Below are 17,702 nucleotides of genomic sequence, written 5' to 3' on the forward strand. Positions count from 1 at the left end.
GAATAAAATGAAGTTCCACCACAATTTCATGTTTGGAGATCACTAACCCTAGTGATGTATATTAAATCTGGCTAGTCTGTAACAAACAGTCATTACATTTCCTTTAAATTTTACCTAATTTTGGTGGCAATTCTTACAAGTATTGAACTAAATATATTTAACAGAATGGAGCATGAATTTTTGGAGTCAGATTAAGATCTGGTCTTGCTCTTCTATTAGCTATATGAAACTTAAAGTTACCTAGCTTTTCCATAGGCTCAGCTTCTTCATCTATAAGAAAAACAATAGTACTCACAGGGTTGCTATGAAGATTCAATGATATATGTAAAATACAGTAGCAACAGTATTACTATAATTTACTTAGTATACACCAGGCATCATTATTTTTATAACTATACACTTTACTATAATAAATTTAAGTATTATTTCAAAATTCACTTCCTTGTGATTTTTGCAATGTAAGTGAACTTTAAATGATTTTTTGTCATCTAAAAATAAGTTACCCAAATTTTTGTCTTTTCAAAGACAATAATTTATAGCCTGTTTCATGTAATAAATTAAATATTCTTTACCACAATATATGCAGTTAGAGCTGAAATGTTTGGGGCCAGAGAGAACACAGTCTTGCAAGAGCACCTGACCACATTCAATTCAGGCACCCAATATGGACCCCCAAGTCCCTCCCAGAGTCATCCCTGTGTGCGAAGGCCGAAGTCCTGAGAACCACAGGGTGTGACCCCAACAAAAACCCATGGAAAATAAATAAAACTGATGTTTCTATATAAATGTGAACAAAACCTAATGCATTTCAACAACTGCATAGAGTAACTATATTCTCAGAACTCAATTCCTAATTAAAACAGCTAATTTCTTACAGATCTATTCTGCTAGCATATATGGTTTCCTAGAAGATAGTATGATTAGGGAAAGAAACAAATACAAGTCGTCAATAACTATCTAGATTAAATCCAATGATATAAGCCTGCATAAAAATTAAAATCTGAGCTTGCTCATTCAAGCCCATAATGTCTCCTGAGCACGTATTCCTCTTTCTCTCCCCTTACTTTCCAAGTAAATTTCAATAAAAACTATCTTGCTTCACTAAAAAAATTAAAAAATAAAAATTTCTTCTTGAGCTTATTTTGAGTCCATATACAATTGCCTTGCACACAGCCAACATGGCCGACCCGAGTTCGATTCCTCCGCCCCTCTTGGAGAGCCCGGCAAGCTACCAAGAGTATCTCGCCCGCAGGGCAGAGCCTGGCAAGCTCCCTGTGACGTATTTGATATGCCAGACACAGTAACAACAAAGTCTCCAATGGAGACGTTACTGGGCCCGCTCAAGCAAATCGATGAACAACGGGAGGGCCTTTACTTTACTTACTATACAATTTATTAAACTCAATAGTCAATATTCTAACACATGTACTATTTAAGGCAATAAGTAGCAATTATCAATGCTATAGTTTCTGAAGCTAGGCATATTTTCAGTTGATCATTTTCTTTCAAAATACCATAAATTAAAATATTATTTTGTTTTGTTTTGTTTTGGGGCCACACTCAGCTGTGCTCAGGGCTAACTCCTGGCTCAATACTCAGGAACAGAGTGGGCTAGGGGACTAAACCTGTACAGACAGGCATGCAAGGTCTTATTTGCTATACTTTCTCTCTCTGAACCCTAAAATACTATTAATTTTTTTAATTATTTCATTATAAATTTTGATAAAATATAAACATGACTAAAATAACCCTAAAAATATTGGGCAATACTTATTCACTCCAAACTCTCATAACAATTAAAAACTTAATTTTAATGATATTCCATATAATCTATACTATATATGCTATATATAAACTATATACTATATAAAATATATATTATAAAAAGCGAAAATTTTCTAAATGTTTGTTCTTGTGTGAAATACAAAGCTTTTGTTATTGTAAGGTTTTAAGTCATTTTCAGATTTATATAAACTAAAATTCTGTCGTATCTGCTTCTCTTATAGAAACGTATATCTGTAAAGGAACTAACAGATATATACAAATAAAATGATGTAGTAACAGAAATTAGATAAAATGTCAGTGGATCATTTTTCCCCCTCTTTTGTCATTTTGTTCCCCCAAGCAGTATAGTATAATAAAAAATATTAGTTTCTGGATTCTTAAACTTGTGGCTATATACCATGGATCAATCATGTTATCATCTAAGACTTCAGATAATAATTTCTTTATCTATGAAACAGAGATGATATATTACCCAGCTTATTTGTTTAGGAGTAAAGATATTATTGCATATAAAACTTAGAGTGTGCTGACAAAAATCAATATTAAATAAATGAATCTCCTTAATCATAAGAATGAATCTAATTTGCTTGTTTCAACAGAATCACTAAGAGAAGTGTTCTGAAGGTAAGTTTACAGTTTTCATATAAAATAAAAACTTTTTAAGAGGAGTCTTACCCATGTAAGCAATAATAATAATGCATAAAAATAATGTCATGTAAATATTAATGACAATATACTCAGAAAACCAGATTATTCTTTAACAGGTTTTTCCTGGGACAGAAAAATTTTATGGGAAAATGGTAATATTTTAATAATGTCTAAAGTTTTTTGAAACTTCTGCTCACCTATAACACTAAATTTTTTAAAAATTAAGGAGGGGCAAAATCTAACAGATTTTAGATTTTAAGTCCTTGGGGCAGTTAGTACTAAATCTATTTCCCCACTAAAGATACAGATATAGAATCATTAGTAAAACAGGGACAGATTCAGAGGTCGTACATGTTAAGAAAGTCAGAACTTGTCATGAAGGCGGAGTAGATAACTAGAAAAATGAGAAACAGAAAACAAAGCTTTTCAAACTAGAAGAGTAGGAACCTCTAGGTCCAATATAGTACATTAATCTGAGATTTCATTGTTTTTGATATTAGTAAAAAGAGGTTCACGTAACACAGAGTTTTAAGAGAGCTATCTCTACAGGTATGTTTTTAATACACAGTAATAGATGCGGTAAAGAATAAATTTAACTATTACATCCTTTGAGGGGAGGAGGCCACACTCCTTATACTCAAAGGACAATATTCAGTGCTGCAGGTTTAACTTCGGTTAGCTGTGTTCAAGGTATATGCCTTAACAGCTGTATAATCTCTCCAGCCTCTACATCCTTGTTATGATAAATATGCTTATGATATGAGGCTTTCTCTATACTCAAATCTAGGTCTTAAAGAAAAAAAAAAGTAGGGGCAATAAAATGAAATATTGAACACTCACAGTCATTATCTTTGATCTTTCAGTATGAATTACAGAATCAATTTTGGAACCTAGAAAATGGCTCAATGGCGTCAAGTGATTGCCTAGTATACTAGCCAGCTAAAGGTTGGCATTTCAAACCCAAGTGCTGCTGCAGACAAGAAGGTGACCCTGACAAGTTCCACTGTCTAAGATTCCCCATGAGAAAATAAAATAAAGGGAAAAAAAAACCAATCAATACTTTATGAAGACATGAAAACACTCTAAGACTCAAAGTTTGTTATTTTTGCTCTATACTTTCTGGTTATTTCATTTTTTACATTAAAATAATCGTCACTCAAATTGATTATTTTCCTCTGTAATATGACCATTTATTATATTTACAAAACAACTCCTTTCATATTGTAAATTACCAGGTGAAACATATGCATATTTAAATATTATATCTAAGTAAAACCAGAAACAAGAATGACTATGAAGATAAACAGAATGGTAGGACTATCAAACAAAGAAACAGAAAGTTCTGGAAAAAAGAAAACATACACACACATACACACACACAAACACACACACACAAAAGAAAACAGGAAAGAAACAAAAGCATTCCTATAAATTATGAGTGTGTACATTATCTAGATTTCCTAAACTCAAACTGATTACATAGTAACTTTCCCAAGCTGATATATATAGATCCAATAGGTTCCTTAACACAAAAGTATGGTGTACTAAAGTTACTTCTTTGGTGTTTTATTTGTAAACGCAGTAAAAATTTAAAAATAATACAGCGCTCAGCTCTTTAATTTTTCTTCTACTTTCAAAGTATGCCTACACTGGCCTACAAAATTTCTCAATTACTAACTAAAGCTGCAAAACTGTATTTTAAAAACCATCAAGAAAGCTGGAATGAGTCCAAATGGGCTTTGACAAACCTATATTTACTTTCTACTTGTGATAATCATGAGCATCATGCAAAAAACTTTATCATTAATATAAAAGATCAGACTGTCAATAACCAAATAAATACCTAAAAAAAAATATGAAACATTTTTACTATTCTAGGGGTCAATGCCTTAGCCTCTATTAAAAAAAAAGTTACCCTATACTTAAAAGGTAACTATTATTATTTTATAATCACATTAATACTTAGAGTTCTTCCACATTAACTTGTCATAATATGTATTGAAATAATTTATAAGAAACACTTACTGGGTAAATTTTTTGGATGGATGGAAGGATGGGTTCAGGTAGGGCTATAAAAAGAAAAAGTTTAAAGCTTCCGTGATTCACATAATTCACTTTACAAAGCAATTAATCTGTCAGTTATACCCCAGGTATGACACTGTAAGGGTTAATGTCAAGATACAACATTTTCATATATTTTATGAAATTAATTCTGATTACTAAAATTTAAATTCAAAGTATTACCTAAATTGACAATTTAAAATTTGTAAATAAACTACGTATATGTCTACATAAACCATTGTTCCTTACAAGGATTTAGAGTAATAAGCCTTCAATAAATGGACAAACATCATCTGATCCCACATCAGACACACACACAAAATAAGCACGACAAGGATTGCTCTACAGATATTGAATGAACATCGTTAAGATGCAATAGCTATTAAAAATAATTTTAAAGTACAGTTTAATGATACTACAGAATAACATTTCTATCTTAAACTTCCCTTTATTATTTAATTTCTTCCACAGAAAAAAAACTAAAACAGTTTAAAATTGTTCTAGTAAAAATATGAAAAAAATCTTCAACTTCATAAATTAAGTTTTCATAAAAGCCCCAGTAAAGTTTAGAAATAAACTTTTGGAGATTTGTACTCAGACTGCTATAAAATAAAATTTTCTACAAAGGAATAATCATCTTTATGTGCTGCATTAAATACCATGATACAAGAAATACTTTAAAATGTTTTCTGTCCGATAAGATACAAATACTGCATTTCATTATTTCCTTAAGGCAATAGAGCAAACACAAGTATCATGTAATAAATTATCCAAGATTTAGGTATATAATAAACTTAGGAACAAAAGATCTTTAATTCACTTCGTATACCTAAAACATAATGGGATGTTGATTAACTGTCCATAACAAAAGAATATTTAGTTCATTTTTATTTTGAATGACAATATAAATATACATATAATTAACTGATGATTATGACCTGCTTATACTGTCTCCAATTTTGGTTACAAATGTATAAATTTCTAACATATAATATGGAGAATTCTCTTGTTAATTTTCCATTTTGTATCATGTTTCATTTCCTAGTTGAAAATTTAAATGAATTACAATTTCATGACAGTCTGAAATGCTGACAATATAAGAAATCTTATCAGGGTTGAAAAAACTGCTTCATTACTTACCAGTCATTCCCAGTTCAGGAAACATACAAACACCCCCCCCACACACCCCCAAGGCATGCAAATGCTCAACTCTCCAATTCCCTAGACATAAACTCAAGCTATTTGTAGCAATACGCAACCCAGCTGTGCAGGCCTGAAAGTTCAATGCTCAGGGGCAATGATGTAGAGTTGCTAGGCCAAGTGATGCCACAAGCATGCTCTGGAGCCACCAGGACTACTCCAGCATTACTCAGGGGACCCTACAGTGCTGAGGATTGATCTGGGTCTTCTACCTAAAGAGCATGCACTCTAATCCTTTGAGCTCTCTCAAATCCAACTTAACAACAAAGAAAACAGACCTTCAACAACACTAAACCATTTACAATACTAAACAGCATTAATCTTGAAAATGCAAAAATAACTTTTAAATACCCCCAAATCAATTATATCTGTATCTGGTAATATGGTAAAATATTTGATGAAAATAATTTATATTATTTCTAACCAATGGATTTGCTCGATGGATATTTTCATCTTTATTATCTCTTAATCATAGCTTGCCACTAAAATCTCTTCTCAGAAAGGATTCTTTTTATCAGTTACCTTTTAAAGCATTTGCATACAATTATTTACTGTTATAACTCATTCTAAGAAATGTTTTAATCTCTTCAACCTTTCAGCACAGAGAACCTTTCTCTGATCATGATAAAAAAGATATTAAAGCATTTAAGAAATTAAGTGAAACTTAAAGATTAACGAATTCAATGTTCATGTTACAAATAAGAATACGAAGACCTGAGAGGAGAAAAATTTGGCCAAAAATCACAAAAGCTAGTTTACTTTAAGAGAAAGAAGAACTCAAGACACCCTTTGTGTCCAAAGTCTAGACTACTTGACCAGAAAAGCACTTTCTTTGTGTTTCTACTTTCTTCTAGGAAGAAAAAGCTTCAATTTGCCAAAGTACAGAATTATATAACGGTTCTGGGTAGAAATTCTTTAAGAAAGACTTAGAAATAGTTGCTGATAGTACCACTAATTTGAAACTGCTTCAACAAATAGAATCACTCTGTTAAAAAATAAAACATGTCTGAAGCCAGAACAATAGTACAGCAGGCAGGGCACTAATCTTGCACAGATTGGCTGAGGTTTAATCTTTGACACTATGGTCCCCAAGCCTTCCAGGAATGATCCCTGAGTGCATACCCCAGGATAAGGCCCGAGCTCCACGGAATGTGCCCCCAGCCCCCACCCTGCCCCCACCAAAAAAATTTCTAATGCAATCTGTAATAAGGAAATAAGGGCACACATAATGAACATTCATTCATGTTAAATGCTTTAGTCAAATCTAAATTATAAATCACAAAATTACATTCTTTTTTTAGGAGAGGGGTGGGGGAGAGGCAGACCGGGCCCCAGCAAAGCGATCACTTCTGTCAAGGTTTAGGGAACCATTTGTTTTTGGGTCCTCTCACCAAATAATGATCAGATGGCCTGGGATCGACTCCCAGTGACATTCAACCAGCTGGGCATGACGGTTTAATGCTCAGGCCCAGTGATGCGGTGTTGCTCAGGTCCAGCAGTACACAGAGGCCTCCCTGAAGTGCTGGGGGAGTGGGGCAAGGGTGCCAGAGATAGAACTAAGATCCTTGCACACACATGGCATGCAGCCCTGACCACTCAACCTATTCCATTGGCACACAATTCCATTCAATTGTTAATAAATACACATTACAAATCACAAGAGGACAGAGTTCTATTTAAAACTATCAACATGTTTAAAATCCTTTGGGGCAAGTCAAACATCAAGCTAGTGTATATTCAATACTGAGTGGCAATAAAAATTTGATTAGTAGCATTTTTAAGAGAAAAACTATACAGACTTGCAGAAGACTACTCATAAAATTATGGCCCATTTAAACTATTTTAAGATTCTCATAAAAAAATTTCATCTGATCACACAGTTCAAATAAGTTCTACAATCTCTAAATAAGTCCTAATAAATGTCAGCATATACCTTTTACAATATTTGTATGTACATGAACATATAAGAAAATTCAAATATGGTCATTACTGTATTTTCATTTTTAATGTAAATATATTTTAAATTAATATACTTATGAAGTTATTGCAATTTTTAAAATAAAACTATCTTGAAACAAACTATTATTATCATGAATATCTTCTTATATCTTATAAATTTGACTTTTAGTTTCTATGTGAATTTCCTATTAAATCTGAATATTACAACACTAATTTTAAATGTGGAAAAATCTTTAATCCAGACAAATCAGAAACAGGCATACTGGCAAAAGGTTTTCTGCCCATTAACATCAATTTTTTTACCCAATCTCCATGCCAATATATAGAAAATAAAAGCATCTTGACCATTATGAAATCATGTAATTTCTGGCTTATATGAAAATTAATCAAGATGATGAATAGTACTTAAAACTTATTTTTATAGACCTTCTGAAATATGCCCACAATTAAAGTTCTCGAAATAAAAAGTAAAATAAAAAACTATAAAAATTTTTAAAATACAGTGAAACTTCTTTATAATGTTTTCCATGGAATAACAATTCTAACACTAGTTGAAGATAAAAATAAAAAATATAGCCTTATTGGTCTTAGAAAGAACATTTTAAAGCAATGCTATATGAAGACAAGAGTCAATAGGGAAGACACCATAATGAAGTTTTACTGCATTTCAGTTTTTAGAAATTGGGAAAATCCATAATACTTACTTTGTAAATAGTGCAAAACCATCAACACAAGACTATAGCTGCTTAAAGTACCACGACTGGCATCATTTATCTCATGGTGATTTGCCCACTTCTTAATCACCAGAACTAACGGACGCACTCGATTTTCAACTGAAAGTAAAATTGAAACTTAAAAATGGAAAGACCATTACAAGTTTTTATCATTTCCCCTTCCCATATCAAAAAAGCATTACCTTCCTGTGTATTAAATGCTTCTCTCATCATAAAGATATTTTACTTTTAAAAATGTACTTTACATTTTAAAAATTGCCAATTATTAAAATTCATTTCATTAACTTACAACTCTGGTAGTACATGGTTTAGTGGAACAACATATTGTGCATAAAATAAGAAGATATATTATGCATATACATAAGCAATATAAAAGAGATGCCAATATTTACCAAAAACTTTTTTTGTTTTTGGATCAAACCTGGCAGTACTCCACAAGGTGTCACTCCTTGTTCTGTGCTCAGAGATCACTCCTGACGATGATCAGGAGACCGTTTGTCATCAGGGTGCCCGAACCCAGGTCTGGTGTGTACAAGACAAGCACCATAACCACTGTACTATCATCTCTCTGGCACAATCACAAACATACTTTAAAAGAATGAAGTTGTTTAAAGTAGACTATCGACTGAACATGTTTGCCACTCAATGCCTCTTTTGCACACCACAACACCCAAAAGGAGAGAGAGAACAAAAGGGAATGCCCTGCCACAGAGGCAGGGTGGGATGGGGGGGATGGGGGGGAGGGATATTATCCATGGTGGTGGAAAATGGGCACTGGTGGAGGGATGGGTATTTGATCATTGTATAATCGAAACCCAAGCACAAAAAATTGTAAATCTACAACTGTACCTCATGGTGTTTCACTAATAAAAATTAAAAAAAAAATGAAGAGTAAAGGATAAACCAGAGTTACTGATATTTGAAAATAAAGAGAAAACTTACGATATGCATAAGCTCTTAGAAGGAATGTATTTCTTATTCCAACAATATTGTTTACATTCAAGTCGAACTCCACACAACTATTAAAATAAGGAAAAGATTTTAATATGTAAGGCACTGGGTTTAATCCCCAGAACAGCAAGAGAGAAAAAAAAATTTACCTCAAGTACAATTTAAACAACAGCACTAGTAACAATTTAATACCTAAACACAACTACCCATTAATAACAAATAGCAAAATAACAAGGGCCCCACAGTCAAAGACCTTAAAATGAGGCACTAAAGAAATCAGAAGGGAAATATTAGAAGCAAATTAAGCTTGGTATGTTATTTTAACATGATTGAGTAAATATATATATATATAAATTCCACTGAATGATCTATAATGTACTAATAAGAATTATTATTATCTTTAATAGATTATCTTTTATAAAGATAATCTAATTATCTTTGCAAAGATATCTTTGATTCCAATTACTTTAAAAAGGGAATTTTTTATTTTGCTGTCTTTCCCAAATAGATAAAATTATGTGACTAATAACATTTCTGGGCAAGTTATAACACTAAGTTACATTCTCGATTAATTTAGAATACATAATTTGCTTTCAAACAAAAGGGATAAAAAAGTCAAGTAAAAATTCAGTATAATATATTATATTCTCCAAAAAGATCAGTAAGGGCCAAAGAGATAATACGGGGGTAAGACATCTGGCTTTGTATGCAAGAGACACAGTTCAATCCCTAACACCATATATGGTCCCCAAAGTATCACCAGAAGTGACCCCTGAGTATAGAGTCAGGAGTAAACCCCAAGTACTACTAGGTATGTCCCCAAAACCAAATCAAATCAAATCAGGCTAGTAAGTAATACCATATGCTATATTTAGCTCTTGCTATCAGTCAGGGTAAAATTGTTTACAAATGAACAGAAGGTATTATTCTTGGGGGGGGGGGGGTGAAGAGGGGGGGGAAAGACCCTCCCAAGTGGTGAAATGAAGGCCTGAAACCACGGCCCATCCCGCAACCCCCAAATTTTTGGCTGACATGTTCCAAGGATCTTTGTCAAAATATATAACATTTTCAAAAGGCAAAATTTTTTTCAAAATCTAAATTATAAAGGTAAAGGTAAAGGCCCTCCCGTTGATCGTCGATTTGCTCGAGCGGGCCCAGTAACGTCTCCATTGGAGACTTTGTTGTTACTGTGTCTGGCATATCGAATACTCTCGGTAGCTTGCCGGGCTCTCCGAGAGGGGCGGAGGAATCGAACTTGGGTTGGCCATGTTGGCCGCTTGTAAGGCGAACGCCCTACCCGCTGTGCTATCGCTCCAGCCCCTAATATATGCACATTCTTTTTCTTTTTAATTATATATTCTTTAAATTGGACCACTTCAAATAGTCAAATTGTTGACCAGTATAACGGTACAATTAAATATAAAGAACTAGTCACTGGACTATTTTAAAAATATTTGTCACCTAGTCCCTGCAGGGTCTCAGGGCCATAATAAGGGCCATCAATGGTGCTTAGGAGAACCAAGTGGCTGGGGATGGAACCCAGGGGTTAGCCACATTCAAAAACATGTGCCTTAAGCCCTGTACTGTTTTTCTGTCCTGAATTTTTTTTTTAAAGCAGATACTAAGCACTTCAAAATTTAGAAAATAGGGAGATAATTATGAGATCTATGACAATGGCTGAACTCAAACTGAAAATAGAAAAGAATAGTTCTTATAAAGAATAATGAAAGCTTTCATAATAAGCTCAAAGAGAAAAAGAATAAAAGTGCTTATAAAATTGTAACTACAAGCATGTATTTATTTTGGAGAGGGGAGTCTCCTCAGGGACCCATTAAGCAATTCCTAGCTAACTGGGCCACAGTCCAGCACAAGGGCTGGAGGATGTGATGCTGCTCAGATTCAACAGTGCCAGGTCACCCTGGCAGTGCTACGGGGTGCTACGGGGCCTCCAGGGCTGTACCTGGTGATATTCAGGGAACCATGTGGTACTGGAAATTGAACCCAGATCAGGCACATGCTAGGCACATACTGAAACTACTATACTAATCCCCCAGTCCCTATTTGAAGTTTTATCGCCATATATGTGAGTTCAAAAACTAAAAACTGTGAAAAGTGTTTCCGTCGACTGTAAAACAGACATTTGAGAACTAAAACAAGCAGCAGAAGGCTACTTGACTGTAAAATAGACATTTGACAACTAAAACAAGAAGCAGAAGGCTACTGTTTGACCTCGGTTGGGAACAAAGACATAAGGTAATGTCTTTCCCCATTCAGCACATACCTAAAAATTACCAAAATCCTGTAAGACTGAATTTGAGAAACTACAAAATTAATTTTTCTAGTAGATAAATTCATAAATTTAAAAGCTATGAATGAGAATCAATTGTGTATATATTTAGTTACACTTCACATGACTAATCTCACCATAAAATTGAGAAAAAATATATCATGATTCTATATAATTTTTAATAAACAACAAATCTGTTAATAAATGAAATGAGGAATGTACTGTCATCTACTTACATTTTATATTCAGACACTATATAAAAACCTCTAATTCCAAATACACATAGGAAATTCAGTGCCTACACAGAATAACTCTAACAGATTCCTTGGTATGAATATATATTAAATTTCATCAATTAAGAATATATAACATTTTCAAAAGGCAGAAATTTTTTCAAAATCTAAATTATAAATATGTACACATTCTTTTTCTTTTTAATTATATATTCTTTAAATTGGACCACTTCAAATAGTCAAATTGTTGAACAGTATAACGGTACAATTAAATATAAAGAACTATTCGCTGGACTATTTTAAAAATATTTCAAGCATCAAATCAAGTGATTTCTAAAAAGTTGATAAGCTATTATGCTATGTAATATGAAAATATCTAAAAATGATCTAAAGCAACTTAAAAAAAGGAAATTTCAAAAACTGCTCACCTGACTTTATCCCTGAACTTCACAATTGGCACTTTTGCTCTTATAAGCTGAGGTCTCTCAATGTAGCCAGCTGAAACATAAAGGATAATGTGAACAACTATAACTGTTCCTCAAATTTATACTGTTCCAATGAAAATTTTAAAATACTATTTTGTAAACAATAACAATTTAATACGATATGATTTTGAAAAAGAAAACAAGAAAAAAATGACAATACTAAGTTTTTCTAAGACTAACTTCCAGTAACACTTAAAGGACTTTATATGTATTTGCATGTGTTAAGTTTACTCCTAAAATTCCGAGTGGTGCTCATGGGCTTACGTGGCAGCGCAGGTTATACCTGGGTCAGCCGCATGCAAAGCAAGCACCTTATCCACTGTACTATCTCTTCATAATAACCTTTATTTTGGAGGGGAGGGGGCATATCTGGTAATACTTAGGAGTTACTCCTCGCTATGTATTCAGAAATCCTTCCTAGAAATGCCTGGGCTGGCCACAAGCAAGGCAAGTGCCCTACCCATTATACTATCTCTCTCATAACAATGTTTAAAGAAGTCATCGCATGGGGCTGGATCATTAGTACAGCATGTAGGGCATTTGCCTTGTACCTCGTGGCTGGCCTGCGTTCGATCCCCAGGACCCAACAGGGTCCAGAGAGCCCCTCCAGGAGTAATCCCTGAATCAGAAGCAGAAGAAAGCCCTGAGTACTACTTTTGCCCAAATCCCCCCAAAATTAAATGAATAAAATAAAATTAAAAAATCTTAACAGTGGTAAATGTGAAAGAAAGCTAGAATTAGCTTTCTGGTACAGTACATAAGATTATGCATTATGGCAGCCACAGAAACTATTTATAGTCGTAAATGTGGAAATGCTTGCAACATAACATGAGGAACTGATACATTCAAAAATACACAATCTCTAAGAACAAAAATACACATATTTTCAGTCTATCAAACTTAAATTGTTTGGGCTGAAATAACCAGTCGTTGTAGAAAAATCAAGAAAATACAGAAATGTATTAAAAAAATTGTAAGGTCAGAGGTATAGTGCAGGTAAGGCACTTGTCCTGCATGCAGCCAAACTGGGTTTGATGCCTGGTACCACACAGGTTCCCTGACCAATGCCAGGAGTTATCCCTGAGCACTGCTGGGTATGGCCCAAAAAATAAAGAAACAAAGAAAACCCTGTAAAGTTCTGCCAAATAAGAGGGTTTTTTTTTTAATTTAATGAAAGAAAACCAATGCTAGTCTTAGAAATTGAAAGGCTTTAGTTTACCAAAAAAAAAAAAAAAACCCATACAAGTGTATCTATCTTCACATAAAATTATGCCACAGAAATTCAATGAGGTTTAATGAAAAATAAATTTAGAATAAAAAGTCTTACAAATACAGGTTTTAACACCAACAAAGTGTACTTTTTAGACAAGCTACTAACCGACTGTCATTCATCCTTAACTATTAATATACACACACACCCCACCCTGGGGGGTATTAATTAGGTGATCTCCAAGATGGTGTCTATTTTTAATAATTTTTAATTCCAATAATCACTAATTAAAATCCATAAAAGGTCTGAAATACTATGATACATATGAAGAAACTATTAGAATAAAACACTATTTCTCTCCAACTAGTTTCCAGGCAGTAACTTTTTTCTTTAGCTTTACTTTTTCTATCTCAAATACTGCTACAGAAGATATATTTATTGAATGAACAAACACATGCTTTTAAAACGTCACAATAACTTTAACTGTCTACAGTACACTGTGGAAATTTAAAATAAATGAATATATTTGCACTTCATATTCAATGATCAGATTTTTAAAACCCGATGTAATACATTTCATGGCACAGTAAAACATGATTATTTTAATCCCATAAATACCTGAGACTTAAATGAGTTACTGTTTGGGCTTTTCACAGATATTATGTATCTACTTATTTATAATCATGCTTTCAGCTTCCACTGTCTAAATTCTTCTAAGAAAAATATCTCAAGATAATTATCTCTATGAATTCAGTGTTATATCTTACAAGTAATTTCAATAAGATTATTATTAGGGGATAGAGAGGTAGTGTAAATATTAAGGAACATGTCTTGCATGTGGCCCCAGTTCAATTCCCAACACCACATGGTCCCCCAAGCATCACAAAGTACAGTCTTGGTGGTGCCCAGTACCACCATGTGCCCCAAGTAACTGGAGTGAACCAGGTAATGTCCGGAACCACAGGGGCCAAGCAGCAGCACATCCTCAAGTCATTGAAGAGCCACCTAGCTGGCCTAGTATAATCAAAAAGGGGGCCACGCCTTTTGGTCACCACTTGGAAAATTCCCCCCAAACAAAATTAATTTAAAAAAAGAATAAATGTCACTAGAAACAAGCCAGAGAGATTGTAGGAAGATTGTAACCCACCCTCTCTGGATTGCTGGCATTATATGGTTCCCCAAATCAGGTACAGAGGAGAGACCTCCAAATATCCCCAAGATGTGGCCCCACAGGTCTCTGAGGATTGCCAGGGTAATCTGGTTAATCCCCAGCACCACATGCGCAAGCAGCATATCCTTCAATCCTTGCTAACAGTGAATAGCAATCCCAGTTGGCTCAAAATTGCCAGGAGGGCCCCAAGCTCCTGAGCACCACCTGGGTGTGCAAGCCCTCCAGAAAGTACTGTACTCTCTTTTTCATAAAAAGGTTTTAAAAAATTTATTTGGGAAAAGGGAGCCACACTATACCCATCCTGAACATAAAACTAAACAACTTTTTACCAGAAAATAAGAGACATTTTAAATTATGTCAGAGGACATAGGTACTTGAAGCATGTCAGACTTACAAAGTCTAGTACAGAAGTGTTTATGGACTAAGGTGAGTATATGCCGTGCTTCAGTCTTCTGATTTACCTGAAAAAAACACTGAAAAGTTAAAAATAAAGTTTTTATTATCTTTCTAAACTTAGTGTTTAGAAAGTTTTATTTTAGCTTAGATTTTTATACAGCTAAACAAAATGAAAACAAAATATACTTTTCTTTGCAGTTATTTTTAAAAAAGTCAGTAAATTATATTACAGAAAAAGTCAAGCTTTATGTTGTCTTTCATATCGAAGCTAAATCAATTCCTCGTTTTAAATTTCAAACAGAATTCTAGAAGAAATACTGAAAGATTCATGTCATTTCCTACTTAATATAAATGTACAAAAAGTAATCTTCTCTAAGACAAATGAACAAAATTTTAACTTTCTATATTTTTCCCTTACACTGAGTTCTTTAAGGTTCAAATCTATGGAAGCTCTGTTTAAGCTGTGACAAGATTCATACATGTAAGTAAGACTGGTAGAATTCATGGATGCATATAGTCTAACTGTATGAGACAAAGTAAATTAAAACTAGTATTCTCCAATATGTTTATTACTTCTAAGGGTTATTTCTCACTTTTCCTTTATATTATATTATATTTCCTAGAAAGTATCAGTTTCATTCCTGTAATAAAACTTTCATTTGCAATAACTTAATTTTCTTAGTGGAATAATGGAAACACCATAAACACACATATTTATAAAACCACTCAAATATATATATATATACATATATTTTGCTATTTTTGGGGGGGTCACACCCAGCGATGCACAGGGGATCATATGGGATGCTGGGAATCGAACCCAGGTCAGCCACGTGCAAGGCAAATGCCCTACCTGCTGTCCTATTGCTCCAGCCCCCTCAAATGTTTTCTTAACTTTAAAAAGTATAAATTGAAGCTAGACTGAAAGATTGTATTTTTTATAATTCATTAAAAAAATCCAATTAAATAAACTGCTTTGTGCAAGCTAGTGACTACCAATTGCTACAGTATTAAGGAATGCCAACTGTTGTGGTATTAAGGATATACTGGTTAACATTAAATTTAAATAATACAAATAGGCAAAATTTGGTTATTAAATAAAAACAAAGCCAAAACATCAGAGAAAAAGAATAAATTAAATCATATTAATCTTATTTTAAAATTTAGTAAAATCTCTCTATATAATTTCAAAATATTAATTCCAAACTCAGGTCGGGAGCTTCCCTAGCAGGTGGCAAACCCAGTTCCTATCCCTAATACAACAAATGATTCTCAGAGCTGAGACCACCAGGAATTATCCCTGGGCACAGAGTCAGGAGTAAGACCTGAGCACTGCCAGAGTGCGGCCCCAAAACCAAAATAAACAAACAAAGAAAACCACTTCATAGTGAAAAAAAGATCATAAATAAAATCATTGAGATTTCAAATAGAAAGGAAATATATCAAGAGGGTAACTAAGACATGTTCTTCTTTGCTGTATCCTAATAACATACCCAATCCAATGACATTTTAGAATAGAGGTAGAGTCTTAAAAAACACAAAGCAAAGCTATCTCATTTTAATAATTTTAAAATAAATTAATGCTAGAATTCTTGTTATGCTTAAAGGTAAAGGTAAAGGCCCTCCCGTTGATCGTCGATTTGCTCGAGCGGGCCCAGTAACGTCTCCACTGGAGACTTTGTTGTTACTGTGTCTGGCATATCGAATACTCTCGGTAGCTTGCCGGGCTCTCCGAGAGGGGCGGAGGAATCGAACTCGGGTCGGCCATGTTGGCCGCTTGTAAGGCAGACGCCCTACCCGCTGTGCTATCGCTCCAGCTTGTTATGCTTACTATGCATATATCTTAAATGTATTTCCTGGCTTTCCCTGAAGTACCACAGAGAACACAAAGAAGTAATTAAGCAAAATAAATTATCCCTCAATGACTTATATATTAAACCTCTTAAACAACTTAACATGAAAAATATACTTGGACTAAATGTTTCATTACTTACCGGTTCCTCTTTAACAACCAAGCATAAATCACCATCACTGCTCCTGGTACCAAATCCATTTAAAGAGGACCCAACCAAAAAGAGTCTGCTTTCTAGAAAAAGAACATTACTAGACATTATTTAAATTGTTAAAAAGGAATACAAAGACATTCCAAAATAGGAATAAAGGGCATGCAAAACAGGTAAACATACGTGGAAATAACATCTGAATTTCTCTCTGTAGTTGTGTTCGACATAATTCTTTCTTCTTTAAGTCACTTACTTGCTGCTGACATGCTTCAAATAACTCCAATATCTGTTGACTCAACTTTAATTTATCACAAAAAGAAAAGTAAATATTACCATACTAAGAAATTGAGGACAAGTCTAAGGACAATGTTTAAAAAAAAACAAATAAACAGTATCTTGATATTTTCCAATTTAGATACCTATTGTTACTTTAGTTTTAAGCATCCAAGTAATTAAAAGTTACTAATTTCTACAAAGCATCAATGACAATTCACAGAAAAGTACAGTCAGTAAAAATTCATATCCATGCTTCAGAAAATCTTCAACTGCAGCCTGATTTTGTAGGGCATATAGCTCTGC

General features: G+C 33.6%; 1 protein-coding gene across 7 annotated transcripts in view; it reads right to left on the minus strand.

The window, feature by feature from the left end:
- TENT2 (terminal nucleotidyltransferase 2) overlaps positions 1 to 17,702 on the minus strand; it is a 62,542-nt gene that overhangs the window by 19,820 nt on the left and 25,020 nt on the right. For 5 of the 7 annotated variants that reach the window (XM_056112581.1, XM_056112576.1, XM_056112577.1 and 2 more), the window contains 7 exons: positions 17,307 to 17,421; positions 17,115 to 17,206; positions 15,119 to 15,197; positions 12,287 to 12,356; positions 9,330 to 9,406; positions 8,358 to 8,486; positions 4,459 to 4,502 (listed from right to left, as the gene is read on the minus strand). In XM_056112581.1, coding sequence (XP_055968556.1) covers positions 4,459 to 4,502; positions 8,358 to 8,486; positions 9,330 to 9,406; positions 12,287 to 12,356; positions 15,119 to 15,197; positions 17,115 to 17,206; positions 17,307 to 17,319 — 504 coding nt within the window. In that variant the 5' untranslated portion in view covers positions 17,320 to 17,421. The remainder of the gene's footprint in view (positions 1 to 4,458; positions 4,503 to 8,357; positions 8,487 to 9,329; positions 9,407 to 12,286; positions 12,357 to 15,118; positions 15,198 to 17,114; positions 17,207 to 17,306; positions 17,422 to 17,702) is intronic. The other 2 variants (XM_056112580.1, XM_056112579.1) reach the window with 1 other exon arrangement.

The sequence above is a fragment of the Sorex fumeus genome, unplaced genomic scaffold (assembly GCF_029834395.1).
Source record: "Sorex fumeus unplaced genomic scaffold, SorFum_2.1 ptg000018l, whole genome shotgun sequence".
Classification (NCBI taxonomy): domain Eukaryota; kingdom Metazoa; phylum Chordata; class Mammalia; order Eulipotyphla; family Soricidae; genus Sorex; species Sorex fumeus.